This window comes from Sipha flava, unplaced genomic scaffold (assembly GCF_003268045.1).
Source record: "Sipha flava isolate LNK unplaced genomic scaffold, YSA_version1 0_pilon_pilon, whole genome shotgun sequence".
Taxonomy (NCBI): Eukaryota; Metazoa; Arthropoda; class Insecta; order Hemiptera; family Aphididae; genus Sipha; species Sipha flava.
The window spans coordinates 5008377-5028072 of record NW_020271713.1 but is presented as its reverse complement, the minus strand read 5'-3'; the positions used below and the strand labels follow the sequence as shown (position 1 = coordinate 5028072).

Below are 19696 nucleotides of genomic sequence, written 5' to 3'. Positions count from 1 at the left end.
TGCGCGATATGGTACCGTGTACTGCTGCGTAGGAATAATACGCGAGCGGTTCACGCGCGGCCGTCTCACGCGTCGTCGCCGTCGTTCGGTGCGCGGACAGCTCGCGCGCGCGCGCGATTCGAAAGACGACGGACGGGCAGGGGAAAGCGGCGGCGCGTAAGAGGGGGAAAAAAAAAAATGAGAAATTAAAAAAGAAGCGACACGCGTTCAGTATCATTTTCCAATTGGCGCTGGTTCACCGCCGTCGGTCCGACAGTTTCCGCAGCCAGTCGACAGCCGTCAGTCGCAGCAGCACCAGCACCAGTACCAGCAGCATCGGTCACCGCGCAGCAACAACTGTTACAACTCGTACGCGTTTACCCGGTTGCTGCGATCCCCGAAAAAGTCCGGTAAGCTTTTTTTATTTTTTTTATATTTTTTTTTTTTAGTTTTTAATTTTTTAATTTACTTTTTTTTCATCGCTCTCTTTTTAAGAAAAACCGTTACTTCGCTGTAATAATATTGTTGTTGTACGCGATCGCAACAACGCGATCCGTATCGAAAACGGTTTTGTTTTTGTTTTCGATTACATTATTGTTCCGTTCACTTTTGATTGCCGAATATACGTTAGATGATTATATAAAAAAACTTAACGTTATCTGTGCAGGATCGGTGTGTAGCGAGAGGATTACACCGATATACACGTATATTATTTGCTATTCTTGTACGTTGTACCTCATAATATTATACAATACAACACCGCTCCTTGGCACCGTGTGTGTGACGGGCTTATGAAAATATTCGTTTGTTTTTTCAATTTTATTTTTTATTATTATTTTTTTATTTTTTTTTTTAAATATGTTACGATACTTGCGTTTCACGGGCCTACATTTTGGATTTCGAGTTTTTATTTATTTTTTTTCAATTTTTTACTCTTTTTTTTTTTCTCTTTCGGCAGTCTCCACGTGTGTGCGTGTAGTCGGCGACCATTAGTACCAAACACCAATCGGCCGCCGCCGACACCACTACCGGCTATACCCTTTCTACCTCACGTACCGGTACAACTGCCGTGACTCCGCCGCCGTTTTACTGATATCAACGCTGATAACTCGACGTGGTTCTCACATGACGGCAATGACAGAGTAAACAGTGCGTCGAGCGGTTTCCAGTAGTTATTTCTTTTTTTTTTTTTTTTTTAACCCTTTTTTTCGTTTTTTTTCCCCATTCGTTTTTAATTTTTATTTTCACCAAAGTCCACTAGTCTTTAGTCCGTTTTTCCCTTTTTATCTCCGATTCTGTAACCTTATTGTATCTTAACCGGTGCAGCGAATCGCTTCCATTTGTTTCAATTCGTCTCTCAACACCTGTTGTACACTGATCGTATTTCATCCATTCTATTCACTCGTCGCTTATTAGATACTTTTTTTTTAATTCATACCTACCAGTAGGTATTCAACCACTACATTGCGGATCAAATCCATATTTTCAATATGCAACCATTCTTATTGTATACATCAACTGCTCAACTCAGTTCCTACTACCATATTTTACCATTATAATCGTGTGTCTAGGACGATTTAGTTTGACGAAAAGTAACGTTAACAACTTCTTTCCTTCTCTTGATAATTTCCTCACCTAACCGTTCGTCCATTAATGCCTACTGTCATGTCGTCAACAACCAACTCCGTCCCTTATGGCATACAGATTCTACAAAAACTGTTTGACAAGTTTCCCTCAAACCACAACATCAATCGCACTAATTTGTGAGTATACCTACCTACATTTTACTATATAGGAATATTAACCTTGTTTAACCTAGTTCATTTATATTACTTTGGTTGTGAACAAAGTTTAGGCAGCTATAATTAGACTGTAAATACATGAAGTTAAACATAATGCCATTTGATTATTATTATAAGAGTATAGTATTAAAAATAATAATTTTGAAAAGCTTGTTTTTGGTCAGTTATTATTGCAAAATGTTTTAAATGGCCTTTTAAATATATATATATATATATAACTTTAAATTTTATATAGGTATATATAATATCTTTAAATATATTGTAGTTTTTCTAATCGAATAATTTATATGGAAATTAAATCAAATAAGTTCTTAATACATTAACTATAGATTCTTAATTGGTAATTATTTGTAAGAATCTTAGGTTATAATTTAAGTTCTATCATCTAATTAATTAATTAGTTATACATGAAGAATTGAAAACAAAATTCAACTAGAATATGATCAAGCTTATTAAAATAAGTTTATAAAAGTTTTAAAATATTAAAACAATAAATCTATTCTTGTTATTTTATTAAGTATTTTAGTATGTAATGATTATAACTTGCTTTTTTTTCGAAACTTAGCTTTAGTATATTAATTTTTAATTATTATATAATTATAGAATTGTTTATATTGTCTGTAATGTATATTTTATTAATCTTAAATCTTTGCCTTTATTATTTATAATTGTATAAGTGTATACTATATAAATAAATAATAACTATTTATAATGGACATTAATTATAATAATAACAATAAATAATTATGTAATCAACATATTAATTTTATAATGAGTTGACATATTTAATCTTAATAGTTATAATTATTTACACCTTTTTTTTTCAAAGTCAATGAATGTTTAAATGTCTACTTATTTTATATATTTATTTAGATAATAATGAATAGTATTATATTGACATGCATTTAAATATTAGGAAACTAATTAACTACAATTACTGTGTATAAAATAATTTTAGTACAAAATTTGGTTGATAACTATAAACTTTATAATTGACTACCTATTTTCTTATGACCATATTGTGAATCAAATCAATAATTGCTATTATATCATAGGTTTCTGTTATATGTAATTGAAACCATTATCAGCTTGATATATATATACATTTACATTTTTTTTTTATGGAACTGTTAATTTTATACTGTGCATATTAACTGTGATTATATTTTATTGATCCTAAATAATTACCAATCTTATGGCTCTAAGGTTTGGTTAAAAATTATTGTACCAAGATAATTTACATAATATGTTAATGGCTAAATATTTAAAAATATGTATAATAGTTTTTTTTTTGATTCTTTGAATTTGACCAGCTATAGGAAGTATTTGTTTTCCTATCAATAAGCTAATGACGATAAAGAAAGTACCTGTTGTATCTTCTATACGGATGAATTGTAATGTTTATAAAAAATTATATTTTTGGTTATATATATTTTTTTTGTTAAATGTTTACCATAAAACAGGGATGGATTTGAAGCTTGTTTAAGGGAGGGAGGTAAATAAAAATCTATCCCTGCCTTAAAGTAAGTTTGAACTTTTGTTTGGACTAATTTATAAAGGAGGAATTTCACACAAATTTAAAATATATAATTTTTTACTGATTCCATACTAATTACTTTTTAGGTACCTACTTATATTTAAAGCAAATATTAATTATAAAACCAAAAAATTTTAGTTACCAATTTATCTATTTATTTTTATTTTATTTGTTGTATCAATATGGGCTATAAGTTTGTGTAAGTAGAAAATAAGGATTATGTCCTTTAAAGATAATACTTACTGCTATAGCTGAAAATATTATTTTTTGTAAATATATGTTTTTCAAAGTATTTTTGCTGTGATTATTAGATAATATAATAATATTTTTTTAATAAATTAGATATTATGATGATAATATGAAATAAATTATACATTTTACATTATGGTTCTTAATTTAATTAAACTTTGATTTAAACAAAACTAACTAGATAACTATGCTGGAAAGAATTAAGAGTATGTAGAACATTTTTTTTTTTTAAATTTAAAATTAAAAAATACCTAAATATAAAAGTTTTTCCTAAATAATTATTACTTTATATATAGAATTTAATTTAAAGGTTAATGATTATTAATTCAGATATGATGAGTTTTATAATGTTTTATTTTTAATAGCGATTGAACTTCTAAGTAAGATAACTTATAATTTACTTACAGTTCATATTATTATTATTACAGTCAAGTCGCGATTACTCGAAGTTGAAGGGGGATAAAAATTCACTTCGAGATATGTATTATTCGAGATATCTAACTAATTTATAGTGGAAGAATTTTCTAGGGGAATAAAACACAATTCGAACTGTCAAGTTTTTCGAGTTATTGAGGTTCAAGTTATCGTGACTCGACTGTATTATTATTGTTGTTGTTGTTATTATTATTATTTTTATAACTGTTTCTTCATTTCTTAACTTATTGATATAAAATCTATAACAATAAAAGATGCTACATAATAATTTTAGAAAGATCCTAATGTAATTACTAATTATACTTAAATTGTGCATAACTATTGTTTTTTGATAATTTAAAATGATTATCTTGTGATAGATTATTTTATCTTCTATTTCATCTGTATTATCAATTAAGTATGATTTTTTCAAAACTTTTTTTTTTTTTTTTTTTAACAAATAATTAGTTATATTTATTATAATATTTAATATAGTTTGTTCTACCAAATAAATAATTAAATAAATGTGTTTATTTTTAAAATAACTAAAAGTCACTTATAATAAACAATATATTCATGAATTAAAATTACAAATCATATGAATTATAATGAATCAAATATATTATTTCTTTTTAAATTCTTATCTCATTAATGTATTATGTATATTACGCATTAGTTAAATTAGATTATTTTTTATTTGGCAATTACTTATCTTGGTAGGTATATAAATTATGAAATATTCACTCTGCATATTAAAATAAATTCCTAATCAACTATATGTTTATAATAAGATATCTGGTTATCCTTTTAAATGTGTTAATATTTTAAATACTTCAAGATATTTCATTCAGTGAAAACATTATATGACCTTAAGATAAAATCTAGGATGTACATTACATTCACTTTTTATGCCAATAACATCACAATAATCTTTTTTTTTTATAAAATGGGAATTTTTAAATACCAAATAGTTGTAATAATTAAGTGTAACACAAATAATATAGTATATTAGTACTTTGTGTTTTAAATTATTGTACTTAAAGTTGTTTAAATTATTATCAACATTATTACTTTTAAATAATTATTACATTTATTTATCAGTTAAATTTCAAGTTTACAATTATACTACATTTATAAATATTAAAAGATTATATTTCTTTTAGGTATTATATATTTAAATATTTTTCAAGTACTTTTTAATCATAATAATTCTTTGATAGTAAAAAATGTTTAATATCTAGCTGTATGTTGATTATTTGATGTAAATTGAAGTGGTTTTATCATTAAATATATGTAGATATAGTTAATTTTTTCTATTTATATAAATATTTATTACACATTTTAATTATTTATAAGTATTATTTTGTATAAGCACTACCTAGCATATTTTAATATATAATATATTTATAATGAATTATAAAATATTAAAAAATAAAATTAAAATAAGTAAATTGTTAATACTCATAAATTAATATATAAATAAATAGTTTATGTATAGAAATGAATTAATATTAATAAATTAAGAAAGGCCTAGTTTAAATGTTGAAATTTTATTGAATTTTTATGTACCTGATGTTGAATTTTTAATTCAAAACCGGGTCATACATTAAAAATATTATAATAATCCAGCTTTCTTTATTTACTTCTTTGTATAAATTACTTATTTATATATTATTTTTAATATAGTTCATACTTTATAACAAACATAATATACAAATGTAATTTTGGTTAAGTATATTTGTACATTATTGTGAAGCCTATGTATAATATTTTATTAAATAGGTAAATAACTAACATAGTATTTAATTTATTACATAATGTTTTGAATGAGTTACTCTCAAAATGTTTGTAAGGCTTTATAGATAATTAGTTATAAATATATGAAGTTTAGATAAATAAAACAAAGTAAAGTTATAAATTATATGTCAATAAATCATTGTTCATTATTTTGCATATTACTTATTTACTTAACATAATTAAATTTAATAATGGTACCATTTTAATGATATTTAATTTAAAAAAATATATTTTTTTAATTATAAATGTATATTTCTACTGAAAAATAAAAAATAAAACTTAATATTACTTTTACCAAAATAATAAATATTAAATTGTATTGAAATAATATAATTAAATGTTTGTATTAAATATTGATCTTTTTGTTAAAATAATGGATTATTGGGATATTAAATACTTACTGTATATTATAATTCAAATAATCAAATATCTTTAATTTCAAAAATAAATTGATCAAAAAAAAAAAAAATAATTATTTTCGTTTTATGTATGTATCGTTTTTTATGTACATGTGTGTATATATTTAATAGGCATATCAAAAATAAATACAGCTAATGAAGGTCATGAAAAGTCAACATGTTTCAAGAAATTGATTTAGTGCCTATTTCTATTATATAATTTCTTTGTATTTAAAAGTAATAATTGATTATTTAATAAAGTCAAAGAAATAACTTAAATTTAATTTTTTTTAGTTATAAATTAATCCTAGGATCACAAAATTCAAAATGAATTAAAAATGATTTAATTTTACTTAAATTATCACCAAACTTATCTTGTATTTATTATATTAAATCTGTAGATTATTAAAAAAAATATATATATATTTACCTATATTGCTTTCATTATTTCCAGTAATTTATCTTTTGTTTGTATTATTTAACTAATTTATGGTATTTGTTGTATTAGGTTAGCTTAGGTTAGTAGTGTTATATTAATAATTATGATTCAATGTGTTTTAGGTACAAATATAGTGTTCTTATTTTAACATTCATCACTTATGCAGCTTACCACGCATCTCGAAAACCTATTAGTGTTGTCAAAACGGTGTTGTACCAAAATTGTTCTACAGTTAATCATACGGACCCTGATTGGTGTAATTGGGCACCATTTAGTAAGTTATATGATAGTTAATAAACAGTTTTTAAAAGTTAATGTATAAATCAATTTTTCATGATTATTACTTTAGTATTTTTTCATAATAATAAATATATTTTAATTTGTTTTAAACTAGATTTATATTTTTCAAAATAAGTAAAAATTTAATTTTCGGTATATTATAACTACTTTTTATAGTTATTAAACACAAATAAGCAAATAAGGAAATTAGGTTGTCATTTGACTTGAATGGATAATTTAGAAAACTACAAATTTACAGATGCGGAAAATCATAATGCTTTATTTGGAACATTGGATTCAGCATTTCTTTTTGCTTATGCAATAGCAATGTTTTTTAGGTAAAATATTTGTTTTATCATTATAATTAATTATATTTTAACTATTTTATTTTTTTTATTAAAATTTTCTATTGTTTATTTTTGTTTTATTTTAATACTTGGTTAAATTAAAAATTGTATTTTAACTACAATATTATTTTTTTTAGTGGATTAATTGCGGAGCATGTCAACATACGGATTTTTCTTACTCTTGGAATGATTTTATCTGGTACAGCTTGCTCAATGTTTGGATTCGCCCGTATTTACAATATACATTCCATTACTTATTTTATTGCTGTCCAGGTATTTTATTGAATTAATTATTATTTTTGTACAAATATTATTCAGTAGTATTTTTATTAATAAATTAATGTTTATGTATAACATTTATATGTGGTGTATCAGGTACATCATATTTATTTATGTATTATATTCAAAATTATGAATCATTTAATTTGAAGAGTGTAAAATACTGTTTTTTTATGTATGTATAGTGTTCATTATACAAAGTGTATACAAAATATACAAGTATCAACTCTTGTGTAAAAAGTAAAAATTAACAGCTTCATTCTTTTATTGAAAAATAGTTAATAAATTGCTCCATGAGTTACTATGAAAACTATAATTTATATAAATTTTAGGTAGTATAATATTTAAAAAATAATATTAAATTACAATTTGTTTGTTGTGATTACCTATAAAGGTTGAATACCTTTTGCTAAATTAATAATTCTCAATTATACTATATTATGTAATATGTTCCTATTTATGCATTATATATTTTAATGCTTAATTGAATATCTTGGCCAAACAACAAGACAAGCGCCACTTTACAAATTTTACAGGAGAGCTATTTAAAGTATTATCTACGGTTTTATGTGTGACGTGGTTAATCTTTGCTTGTAGCTCGTTGTTTCACTCAGTTTCTCGAAACCATATATTTACCTTTTTGAAAATAATATTATATTTATAATAATGTAATATATATCACTTTGTTACCTTCTTAAAATATTATTAAATATAGTTTTGTTCCGCTTATCTGACTTAATAATATTTTACCTAAATCGAGCCCCAAGCTATTTTTGAAAATTATTAAATACATTTTATATTTTTGTATCCATTTAATGACACATATATCTTGATGTTCCACTAATAAAACCGTTATTGAAAAAATGGCGCTTGTCTCATTGTTTAGTCAAGTTATTCAATTCTATGATAACTTAATATAAATATATTTAACATTATTTTTTTTATTGAAATTTTATTGCATCAGTTTGTTAACAAAATTTGTACAAATGTTTAAAATATTCATGTTACATGAGTTAATCAAAATTTATTATGTAGATTATTTTTATTTATATAATGTCAATATAAATACTTAATTTTGTTAAATCAAATAATAAAAATCATAATTATAATATTTAATTTCAGTCTTATAAATACCTAGAATTCCTAGCAACTTGTATTGTGTGAAATGTTTTTTTTTTTTTTTATTCTTTAATTTGTTATAATGCTTAAAAAATATATTTAATGAATTGGAATAATATTAATATTATAATATAATATAGCATTAAAATTATTTTTTAGATATTTGGTGGTATCTGCCAAACTACTGGATGGCCAGGTGTTGTGACTGCAATGGGTAATTGGTTTGGCAAAGGAAATCGAGGTAAAATTAATAAAAGTTAATTAAAATTTGTTGTACATAAATTAATTTTTAAATATATTAAAGGATTTATATTTGGAATTTGGAATTCTCATACATCGATTGGAAATATCATTGGTACTTTACTTGCTGGATCATTCGTTGAAACTAATTGGGGATTATCATTTATTGTTCCTGGAATATTTATAATTGTATCTGGAATCCTGAACTTTTTGTTCCTTGTTGTTCACCCATCTGATGTAAATGGTGGCTCACATTTAAATCAAAATACTCAAAATGGTCGTAAGGTTAGTATTTTGTTCTAAAATATTTTATAAGTTTATTAATACAATTTTTATTTTATTTTTACTATATTAGTTATTTTAATATCTTTTCCGTTTTTTCATAATTATTACAAATACAATATATTATTATATTTAATGTCTACAAATCTATGGAAATCTGTATAAATAAATAAATATATATTTAAAACAGTAATATTATTTGAAGTTAAAAATGATTGAATCTTATTATTAAGTTATATATAATACAGTTTCTCCTCTTTTAAATCTACTTACTAAAGTATGGTATTTTTATTGTTATTTGGCCAGTAAAAATTATTTTCGCTTACACTTTTGCTCTTGTTGTGCTTATATCTTGGTTAGAAATCCTGAAAAGAATATTTTGGTTATACTTAGACATTTTTTGATACTAAAAGACTATATATTTTAACATATTATTTTTTAATAATGATATTATTTTTATTTTTGAGATTGTCATGATAATTTCATCATCTAATGTAAAAATATTTTATCCTAAAATTGATAATTAAATTGTTTTTAATGTTTTATACTACTATTAATACTATTGAAATTTAAAATTTAAATTATTTTAACATAAATACCTATATTTGTACAATACATAAAGTTCCTACTTTAGCAGTAAGTTAAAAATTTTTTGTAATTACTGTAAATAATTTCATAGAGAAATTACTATGGCAATATCATTATATGAATACATAATATATAAAATAATTATAATATATTTTGTGTATTATATACAAAATAAATTTTGTAACAGTTTTCATCAAATTTAGTTTTAATTATATAGTCTTGTTAAGTATATTAATTCTTGCACACATAACACTTTAAATAATACTTAATCACAAAAGTAGCACCTGGCATTAATTTTAAAACTGCTCACTTCATTATGTACTGTGAATATTATAAAAAAAAATTTATTTAATTTTATAATAATTACAATGCAATTTAACACTTTAATTTTTGTATCTTAAAAACTGTCAGTTCTTAATGCTTTTTTTGGGCTTTGTTTTTGTCTTAAAACATGGTTAGACCGTAATGAAAAATGGAATACGAAGACAATCTCCTCGTTATGATTATAATGTACAAGAAGAAAATGAAATTTTGAAGGGCAGCTCAGAAGAGGTATGTTTGTTCCATGCTATTATTTTGGGTTTGTGCTATGATAATGGGTTACTTGAGTTTTAAATTTGATGGTTTTTTATTATTATTTATTTTTTAACTTACATTATTTAAGTGCATGATGCATTATAGTTTATATATATATTGTATAGCGTGTATAATAGCTCTATATTAAATTGCCTAACATTGCTTTAATAGAACTCACATGAAAATTAAATTACTTTTACTGTATATACTTATGTAAAAACTATTAAAATTGTTTAATTTGTATAATATAATATCAAAGTAATCATAGGAAAAATTATTTTTAAATATTTTATAAATTAAAATAAATTAAAATTGTTATCAATTAATCATTAATCAAATTCATATTTCATAATGATATATGGCATTTTATTTTGGTGGTAGTATCTTAAGCTAATTAATTAAATTTTTTTATCTTTTATCCTAAAACTGGCTTATAAAATATATTTATATATAAATTTAAAGTCATGGATAAGAATTTTTTGTTTTTTATTAAATTTTAAATATTTAGTGTTATTGGAACACTCCAAGTTAAAAATAACTTTAATTATGGATAAATGTCAAACATTTTATGAATAATTATATTTGTTTTTAAAAGAGATATATAAAATAAATTCTGCAATTAAGAACTTAATTAAAAGAAAAATTTTAATTTAAACATTTGTTTCTTATTGAATTAATTTTTAATTTAAGATAAATATTTATTATTGGATTCAAGAATGTAATATATAATATAGATGTATAATCTAAACATATAAAGCAAATCTTTGACTCATTAGCTGAACTAAGATAAGTTTTTATGCTAAAAATATATAATGCAATTAATTTTAAAATAATCATTTTATTATATTGTCTATCTATATTTATACTTTTTTTAAGAAACAAGTTTATTTTTATTTTTTTAATAACTTATTTTCTTATAAATACTTGAAGTTTAGCACTTAGTGTGTTTAAGTACACTTTTCCATCAATACAATAATACAATTTTAAATTAAGGATTTAAACTTGGTTGAAAATGTTATTATATTATGTTTCTGCTGTCAAAATTAATTAATCAATGATTATGTATACTCAATGAGATACATATTTGGGGATTCAAATATATTTGTGTTCTTACTAAAAACTTCTCTGGTTAGGTCAGATTTGTAAAAATAATCATAATTACATTGGTAGTAATCTATTTTCTCCACTTCATTCCTTCAGTAATTTTTATAAGAAGAATTTGATACTATTTTCAATTAATTAATTGAAAGTAACATAATTTTTTTAAACAGTATAATGATCAAGTGTATAGTTTTATTGTTATTGTTATTATTATTAGTTTATTTTATATGTTTAATTATTTATTTCAATTTATGATTATTTCTAAAATATTATTCTTTATTGTTATAAGGACATATAACATAAGTAAAAATAATTTAATTTTTTATTTAATAATGATGTAATTTTTCATCTAAATAAATGTTGAGTAAGTAGTTTTAATAATTTCAAATTAAATTGTTTAAAAATAGAATCAGTATTAAATAATTTTCAATTTTTTACACTATATTTAATTTAAATAATATTTTTCTTATTTTATAAATTGTATATTTTACTTTTTGTATTTAATAATAATTATTATTTTATTTGTATCCTCTTTTATCCTTTATTATGTGAAATTTTTAATTAATTATTAACTATTTACCTTTATAATAATAATATAGAAAGTTTTTTATAAATAAAGATTTTGTACATGGTTTAAAAGATGATTATGATATTAAAAATATATTTTGTAAAATTTATTACGTAATTATAAAAGGCATTTACAGTATAGTGTTACTAATAATTTGTTTCATATTTATTATAGTTGAGGCTTCTTACTTAAATTTTTATTTGAATTAATTAGCTGGTATTTACTCCTTGATTGTTTGTCGTCAATTTGTTCGTGTCGTCAATTTCTATCAACAACTTTTTCCAAGAATAAGCAAGGTATTGTGAATTGTGATTAATGTTTATATTTTATGCTTAAGCTTTTTCAGCTGATTGCTTAATATTTAATCATATTCGGCTAATGTGTTTGTCATTTTATTTCATCTTGTTAATTTTTTTATTAAAAAAATGTGTGCAAATCGAAAGTTACTTCAGAATATTTTAAAAAAATTTATAAAATTGATAGTAATTTCAAACATTTTTATCATAAATTCACATTAAAAATTTTACTATTATATACCATATTCTGCATAGATATAAAAGTTAATATTAGAATTTAAAAATGTGGTTATCATTATAATTTATAATAATAATAATATTTTTTAATATTTTTTTCTAAAGAAACCAAAAAAAATTTTTTTTTATAAAATATTATAACACTTGCTACTCATTTTTTGTACATTTTATGTAACCCAACTCAAAATACACTTATTATTTTTGATTTTACCAACTTTTATTAATTTATATAACTGATTATTTCATTAAATTTGACAGTGCATTAGTGTTAGTGTTAATTTTATTACTTATCATTATATGATTTTATATAACTGAATATAAATGTTAACACACAATATCACTAATACATTATGTTATTAATCTGGATCCAAGTATTCAATGAGCACTAGACATAAATTATCTAGAGTATAATTGAAAAAAATGATGACTTATTGTGTATTTTCCTTAGTAAATTAATCATTTTTATTTTTTAAACAACTGTGTATTAACTTTATTTAATTTTTATTATTTATTATTTTATTTATTTATTACACCAACATTAATAAAATAGACTAACTTAACTTGAAAATATTTTTGTTGTATTGTCAAATAAATAATCAATTTGGTTTATTTTAATTGAAATCTCCAATGATACTGACGATAAGAACTTATTTAGTTTTTTAATGTAATCTATAATATAAACCTCATCATAATGTATGTTAAATAATTTTTAAAAATTATCAATCAGGTTTATTGTTCTTCATTATTTTAACTCAATATATATATTTTAAGTAAATAGAATAAAATATTATTACTTAATGCAGGGGTTCTCAACTTTTTTTTGTTCACGGCACACTCTTATACATCATAATTTTTCGTGGCATACTTATGCACTGGACCACAACAAGAACTTTGGCTACGCCAAATCCAGTATGGTTTTAACCATGTAGTGTACACTATACAGTTTACCCACATCTATTTCTACAGAATTAATTGACATTAAACTGTTTTATCAATCGGTATTTTCAAATATCAGACATTTTTCATCGCAAAGTAATGTGCCGCGGCACACCGGTTGAGAACCCCTGACTTAATGTTCGCATTAAAGAATAATATTAATAATAAGTAATAAGTAATAATACAAGTAAACAGTGAATTAACTGATAGTTATTAAATTAATTATTCATAGTAATTCTATATGATATGCAGTACAGATGAAAATTATCTAATTAAATAAAACTATGTAGCAACTTAAAGAACGTAACAGTATATTTTTCAAGTGTTAAGAAAATTTGAATAATTATAAAAAATTAAAGTCCATTGATAAACATAAACTTATAGTATTAATAGTTTTATAGTAATTTGAATTCCTATGTAAGTATAGTATATAATTTTAACTATTTTTGAAAATTATGTTTTACTCTTTTCTCCACTGATTTTTAGAATGATTATATATTGATAACTTTGATAATATTTTTTAACAATCATAATTATAATAGTATTTAATCTCTATTTTATCTAATGTTTTAAATCCTGTATAATTTACATTTAATAGAATCAAAATATTATTTATTTAATTTAACTATTAAAGCATGATAACATATCCAACCATTTGATTTAGTTATATTTCCTAATGTGTAATAATAATATATTTTTTAAACAAAATTCATTAAAATTATTTAAATGCTAAGCTTAAAACATCTATCCACCTTTTTCCAAAGTCAGTAAGAACCATTCAATTAAAGAACTTAACACTGCTCACTTGCTTTATTTATACATATGTAAATGAGTATTTGTAATAAATGAAAAGTATTTTATTTATCATATCACAAACCAATTAGTAACTCTTTAAAATAATAATATTTAAAAGTGATGGATAATCAGTTATGATTAGAGCTCGGATGTTAATGACCAAAATTTCTTAAAAATATGCAATCATATGTCATAAAATGTATTAAATATACTTATTTTTTCAATAAATATATGCAAAAAAATAGTTAATATTAATTTAAAAACGTCTATACTCTTTTGAATGTGTATTTAAAATTACTTTATTACAAAAAAACAGCTAATGTAAATGGAAAAAAATAAATTTGTTTTCGATCTATTAAAGTTAAATTTTTCATAAGTTAAGCAGAATTACACTGTACAATAATAGTTTTGGTGATATTTTCAAATTTGAAGGACCTTCGACAATTCAACAAGAAATTTTTGTAGACTGAAAATGACACAATTAACAATAATGATTAATAATTTTTAATACTATGGGCAATTTTTAATATTATACTTATAATTTATAAAATATATATGTTACTTAATCTAGAAACAATTGATATATGCATTCATATGCTCAAAAATTTCAAATATGCAAAAATATGCAAAATAAGTTTGCATATTTGTAATCGAGATTTCATGAATCGAATTTATATCATATTAGGATATAATTTTGTATATGTGAAAAAAATATGCCAAATCATAAATATCCGAGCTTTAGTTATGACTTATGATACACGTTTTTGTTTTTGTTGATTAATTGATAAATTTCTATTCAATTAGAGTTAATAATTATATAGGTATCTAAGTTTTTAAATTTACATTAGTTAATGATTTTCCTCAAATAACATAAATTATAATTATATTTATTTTTAATTAGTGCATGCATAATTATGGTTATCTGTCTTATAATTAATGAAGTATATTTTCATGAAAAAATCTTGTATTAATAACTTATTTACTTATAATTTAATTAAATATTAATTTAAAAAATTATATAAACAAATAACTCTTAAATTATTATTTTAAAACATCCATATCAATTATTTATTAGATACAAAAATTATGAACTTATTCCATATATTTAGTTTTAAATAATTTATTTTTTTCATTACATTTCAATTCTCAGTAATTTAAGATTGATATTGAATATCAATCAGTTATTAACGTATCATTTTATTCCATATTTAATTTCTATATAATTTATCGTATGTATTGAATATTGTGTTTACTACTGAGCTTGTGATTTTCTGGTGACTGCTTGTTTAGTTTCTATTAATTGAGCTTGATATAAAAGTTATATATAATAATTAAATATTTATATTATCATTCTCATATTATTCTCTATTAAAATAGATAACTAAAATTATCAATCAAATCTTGATTTATAAATGGTTATTTAAAAGTGGTTTAAATTTAGTTATTAGTAATTAAATTACTAATAATAATAAAAAAATGACTGATCTATAACTAGCAATGGACAATTAATAAATCATTTATCAAATTCAAAAAAATGTCCAACACAATTATTGGCTCCGACTGCTTGGAATTAAAAACATGGATTCATCATATTGCATGTAATGTGTGTCTTAATTGTAACTGTTCTTTAATTTTTTTTCATAAATATACTAATCCATTTACTACTAATTCAAACTGATTTATTACATTTACATAACCAGTTAAAATATGTTATTATATTTTGGTATATGTTTGAGGCACTGGTGAAAAATTAGCACAAATCTATATATATATTCTTTTTAAAATATATGAACTATTTAATTTGATATTATTTAATTTATGAGATAAAAAAGATTATTAAAATAAAATAAAAAATTTTTTATTAGTTGTACATAGAGTATACTCAACAGAAAAATATTTTATTTATATTGGCAAATGTTTATTCTTAGCTTTTTATATTATTGTTTAAACAGCATGATGTAATCTGAATAACCTAAATAATATATTAATAATAATACATGTTTACAACATTCTGATGCTTTTATTATGCTTGTTTCATTAGAAAAAACCCAGCACTTCCCCACAAGAGGTGTCTATACCTCTTGGAGATATATCATCTAAGGAGTTGTCATTGTTACCTTCTAACAAGGTAAACAAATTTTCATTGCTTTAATAACTATTCAATTTATTTATTTACTAGTTATTGTTCTAGGTAATTACAACTAGTGTTAATATTATAATAGTACGTTTTCACAAATTATCAATTCAAATTTTCCAATTTTACAGTTTCTAAATATTTTTCAAATGAATTTTGAATTAGTGTTACAAGTTATTTTCTACATTATTTTTTAACTAAAACGCTTGTAATTTAATTGTATAAAATATGCAGAATTTTTGGGAAAACGTTCTGAGTATAATACATGGCTCATTATGATTTGTTTCGTATCTTATTATTATAGTTAATGATATATTTCATTTTATTTTACTATGTAATTTAGTATATTTTATTTGCTAAAATAATTTAATTAAATATAACTAAAAATGTGATATGATATTGATATATGTAAAGAAAGTTTTTTTATTTAAATTTATGTTAAAATATTATTCATATTCTATCCAGTGATGTTTAGTGTAAATAGTGTGCTGTTGCACATTTCTTGACATCCATTGCTTTCAGAATATTGAAGATGCCTGTAAATACTCGTAAGTGGTTCTTTGTAAATTCATTCATGTAATGAGATTTTTGTTAAATTTTTGCGCACAAATGCACTGTATATTATTGTTGTGGAGGGATTTACTAAATATAGTATTAAATAATTAAAATAGTATGTAGTATATCATTTTTTATGTTAGTACCACTATAACAATTTAACAATAATAAGCTTTTTAAATAATAATTGTTTGAAATATTATATATGGTGGTAAGGATGTACAGAATATTTTTGTAATTATTTATTAAGATGGTAATATCATGTTCATTTTTTACTTTTGTACCACTATATTTTCCCTCAGTCGTAACAAGTTTTGCTTGATAGATGTATATTTCCTTTATATGATTTGTTAGATTAATTAAAATTATTTAGAACCCAAGTGAACTCTTAAAATTACTACTTTATGCAAAAAAATAATGCTTAAAAAATGTGGTTTCTAATTTTCTAATAGAAAATCCTATACTCACACACACACACACACATATATATATATATATAATTAATCTAGTATCTTTATTATTGTACATTGGTTTATTAAATAAAAATATACATGGTCTTTAAGTATTGGTAGTATTGTTAGTATGTATTGTGTGGTCTACGTTATTTTTTTTTTTGAATTATGTTAATAAAATTAAATCCTTTTTTACTAAGTTTATGTTCTTTAACTGTTTTTAAAAACTTAATCTAAAATTAAACAGTGTTGGCACCTTATGAATAATTTTGTATATTGTGATCAATAAAATATGTATTTTGATTATGTTAATTCAAGCAATTTCTTTAAATGTATTTATATTTTATGTTGCACTATTACTATTAATTAATATTATTATATTTAAGTTAAAATATTTGGTAACATTATAATTATGTATTAAAATTATTACTATTAAAAACAATTAATCATTAATATAGGTATATATTACTGTATGATAATATTACTTACTAGTTTTTCAATTTAATTCTAGCTTATAATAGGTGATGGTTTTATAATAATGATAAATATTTAAATAATACATTTATATTATTTAATATTTTAGGACGAAGTAAAAGAAAAAACTGAAGGAAGCCCAATTCTTTCACCCCATGGTTCACAACAAAAAGCTGTTGGTTTTATCGGTGCTATCAAAATTCCTGTGTGTATATATATATTTAACCTATTAAATTATATTTGTTATTAATATTTAATAAACCTTTCTTATTTTAGGGTGTTATTGAATTCTCAATGTGTTTATTCTTTGCTAAACTAGTCAGTTACACTTTCCTATATTGGTTACCAAATTATATTAAGTATTCTTGTAAGTTTTAATATTGTATTATAAATTAAACATAATTTGCTTTAATATCTGAATATATCTTCTATAATTTCTGTATAGCTACATATAGTCCATCGGAAAGTGCAGATTTATCCACCTTTTTTGATGTTGGTGGTATTTTTGGAGGAATAGCTGCTGGAATATTCAGTGACATGTTTGGGAAAAGTGCATGTACATGTGCAGTTATGTTGTTTTTGGCTATTCCATCAGTAAGTGTTATTATTTTTATAATGTTTACAAAATGTATTTCATACAATGCTTTTATTTCAGTTGTACACCTACAATTTGTTGTCTTCAGTTAATGTGTATATAAATATTGCTATGTTAGCTCTTGCTGGTGGTTTAGTTAATGGACCATATGCACTGATTACTACTGCAGTATCTGCAGAGTTGGGAACACACAGTTCTTTAAAAGGAAATGCGAAAGCATTGTCTACTGTCACATCTATTATTGATGGTACTGGATCAATTGGTAAATAAAATTTTTTTTTAATTTTTTTAATTATACGACATTAATATTTTATTATTCAAAGATAAAAGTTTTTATTAATTATTTTGATTTAATATTCTTAGGTGCAGCTGTAGGTCCCTTACTAGCGGCTTATATATCCAACGGTTTTGGTTGGACAAGTGTGTTTTATATGCTCATGGGTTCTAATGTACTTGCAATATTGGTAAGTATAATTTCTTCTATTATTTAAGATTATAAACTTATTCATTGAGATTGAAGCTGTGGTTGACTATGTGACCTATTTAAAATCAAATTATGTTTTAGTATTTAATATATATTAATGATTTGCTAATTGATGATCTATAAGTATTGGTGATGACCTATAAGAGTATTGGGTAAAATGTTACTGTAAAATATTTTATAAAATAAAAATGCGATACATCTTTTTTTTAACTTTCTAAGTAATAACAGTATGTTACATGTTTAGCCACAGTCTTGGTTTTTATTTTTTTATTTTGGTTTAATGTTTGAATATTTGTTTTTCAGTTACTGACACGATTGGTCAAACGTGAAATCTATAATGTTGGCTAGATAAAAAAAAAAAAACCTAGCACTGATAAGACTTACATAAAGAATGAAACATATTAGTTTGTAAAAATTCGTTGTAGTCATACATTAAGTAAAATAATGTTTATACTAGAAGGTACTTTTTGTATGATTTTCACGTAATGAAACTCCTAAGTAATATTTATTTGTATTTATATTAAGTTCTTCGTTCCATTTTTATCTATAGAAATTTTAAAATAGTATCAATTGATTATGTTTATTATTTTATTTAATTTGTTAAATTTTTTTTTCCCAAAGATTAACAATTTGATTTATTTTTGATCAATATTAATTGAACGACAAGACAATAGCATCTATACAACTTTTTTTATACTATATGATGTGTATCTGTGATCTTGTAACATATGTATACCGCTCACT

General features: G+C 22.3%; 1 protein-coding gene across 4 annotated transcripts; it reads left to right on the top strand.

The window, feature by feature from the left end:
* Window positions 1-203: 203 nt before the first annotated feature.
* LOC112682122 (glucose-6-phosphate exchanger SLC37A2) lies at window positions 204-19345 on the top strand. Of its 4 annotated transcripts, XM_025552976.1 has the most exons (15): window positions 204-389; window positions 938-1742; window positions 6738-6889; window positions 7154-7232; window positions 7379-7514; window positions 8799-8880; window positions 8944-9164; window positions 10209-10301; window positions 16300-16386; window positions 17983-18078; window positions 18150-18240; window positions 18319-18467; window positions 18529-18730; window positions 18832-18932; window positions 19256-19345. In XM_025552976.1, the coding sequence occupies exons 2-15, from the start codon at window positions 1633-1635 to the stop codon at window positions 19298-19300; spliced, it is 1644 nt and encodes a 547-aa protein (XP_025408761.1). In that variant the 5' UTR covers window positions 204-389; window positions 938-1632; the 3' UTR covers window positions 19301-19345. The 4 variants fall into 4 exon arrangements, with proteins under 4 accessions (XP_025408761.1, XP_025410239.1, XP_025409479.1 ...); XM_025554454.1 differs by lacking the exon at window positions 10209-10301 and having other exon boundaries at window positions 19256-19335; XM_025553694.1 differs by lacking the exon at window positions 16300-16386 and having other exon boundaries at window positions 19256-19335.
* Window positions 19346-19696: the final 351 nt, after the last annotated feature.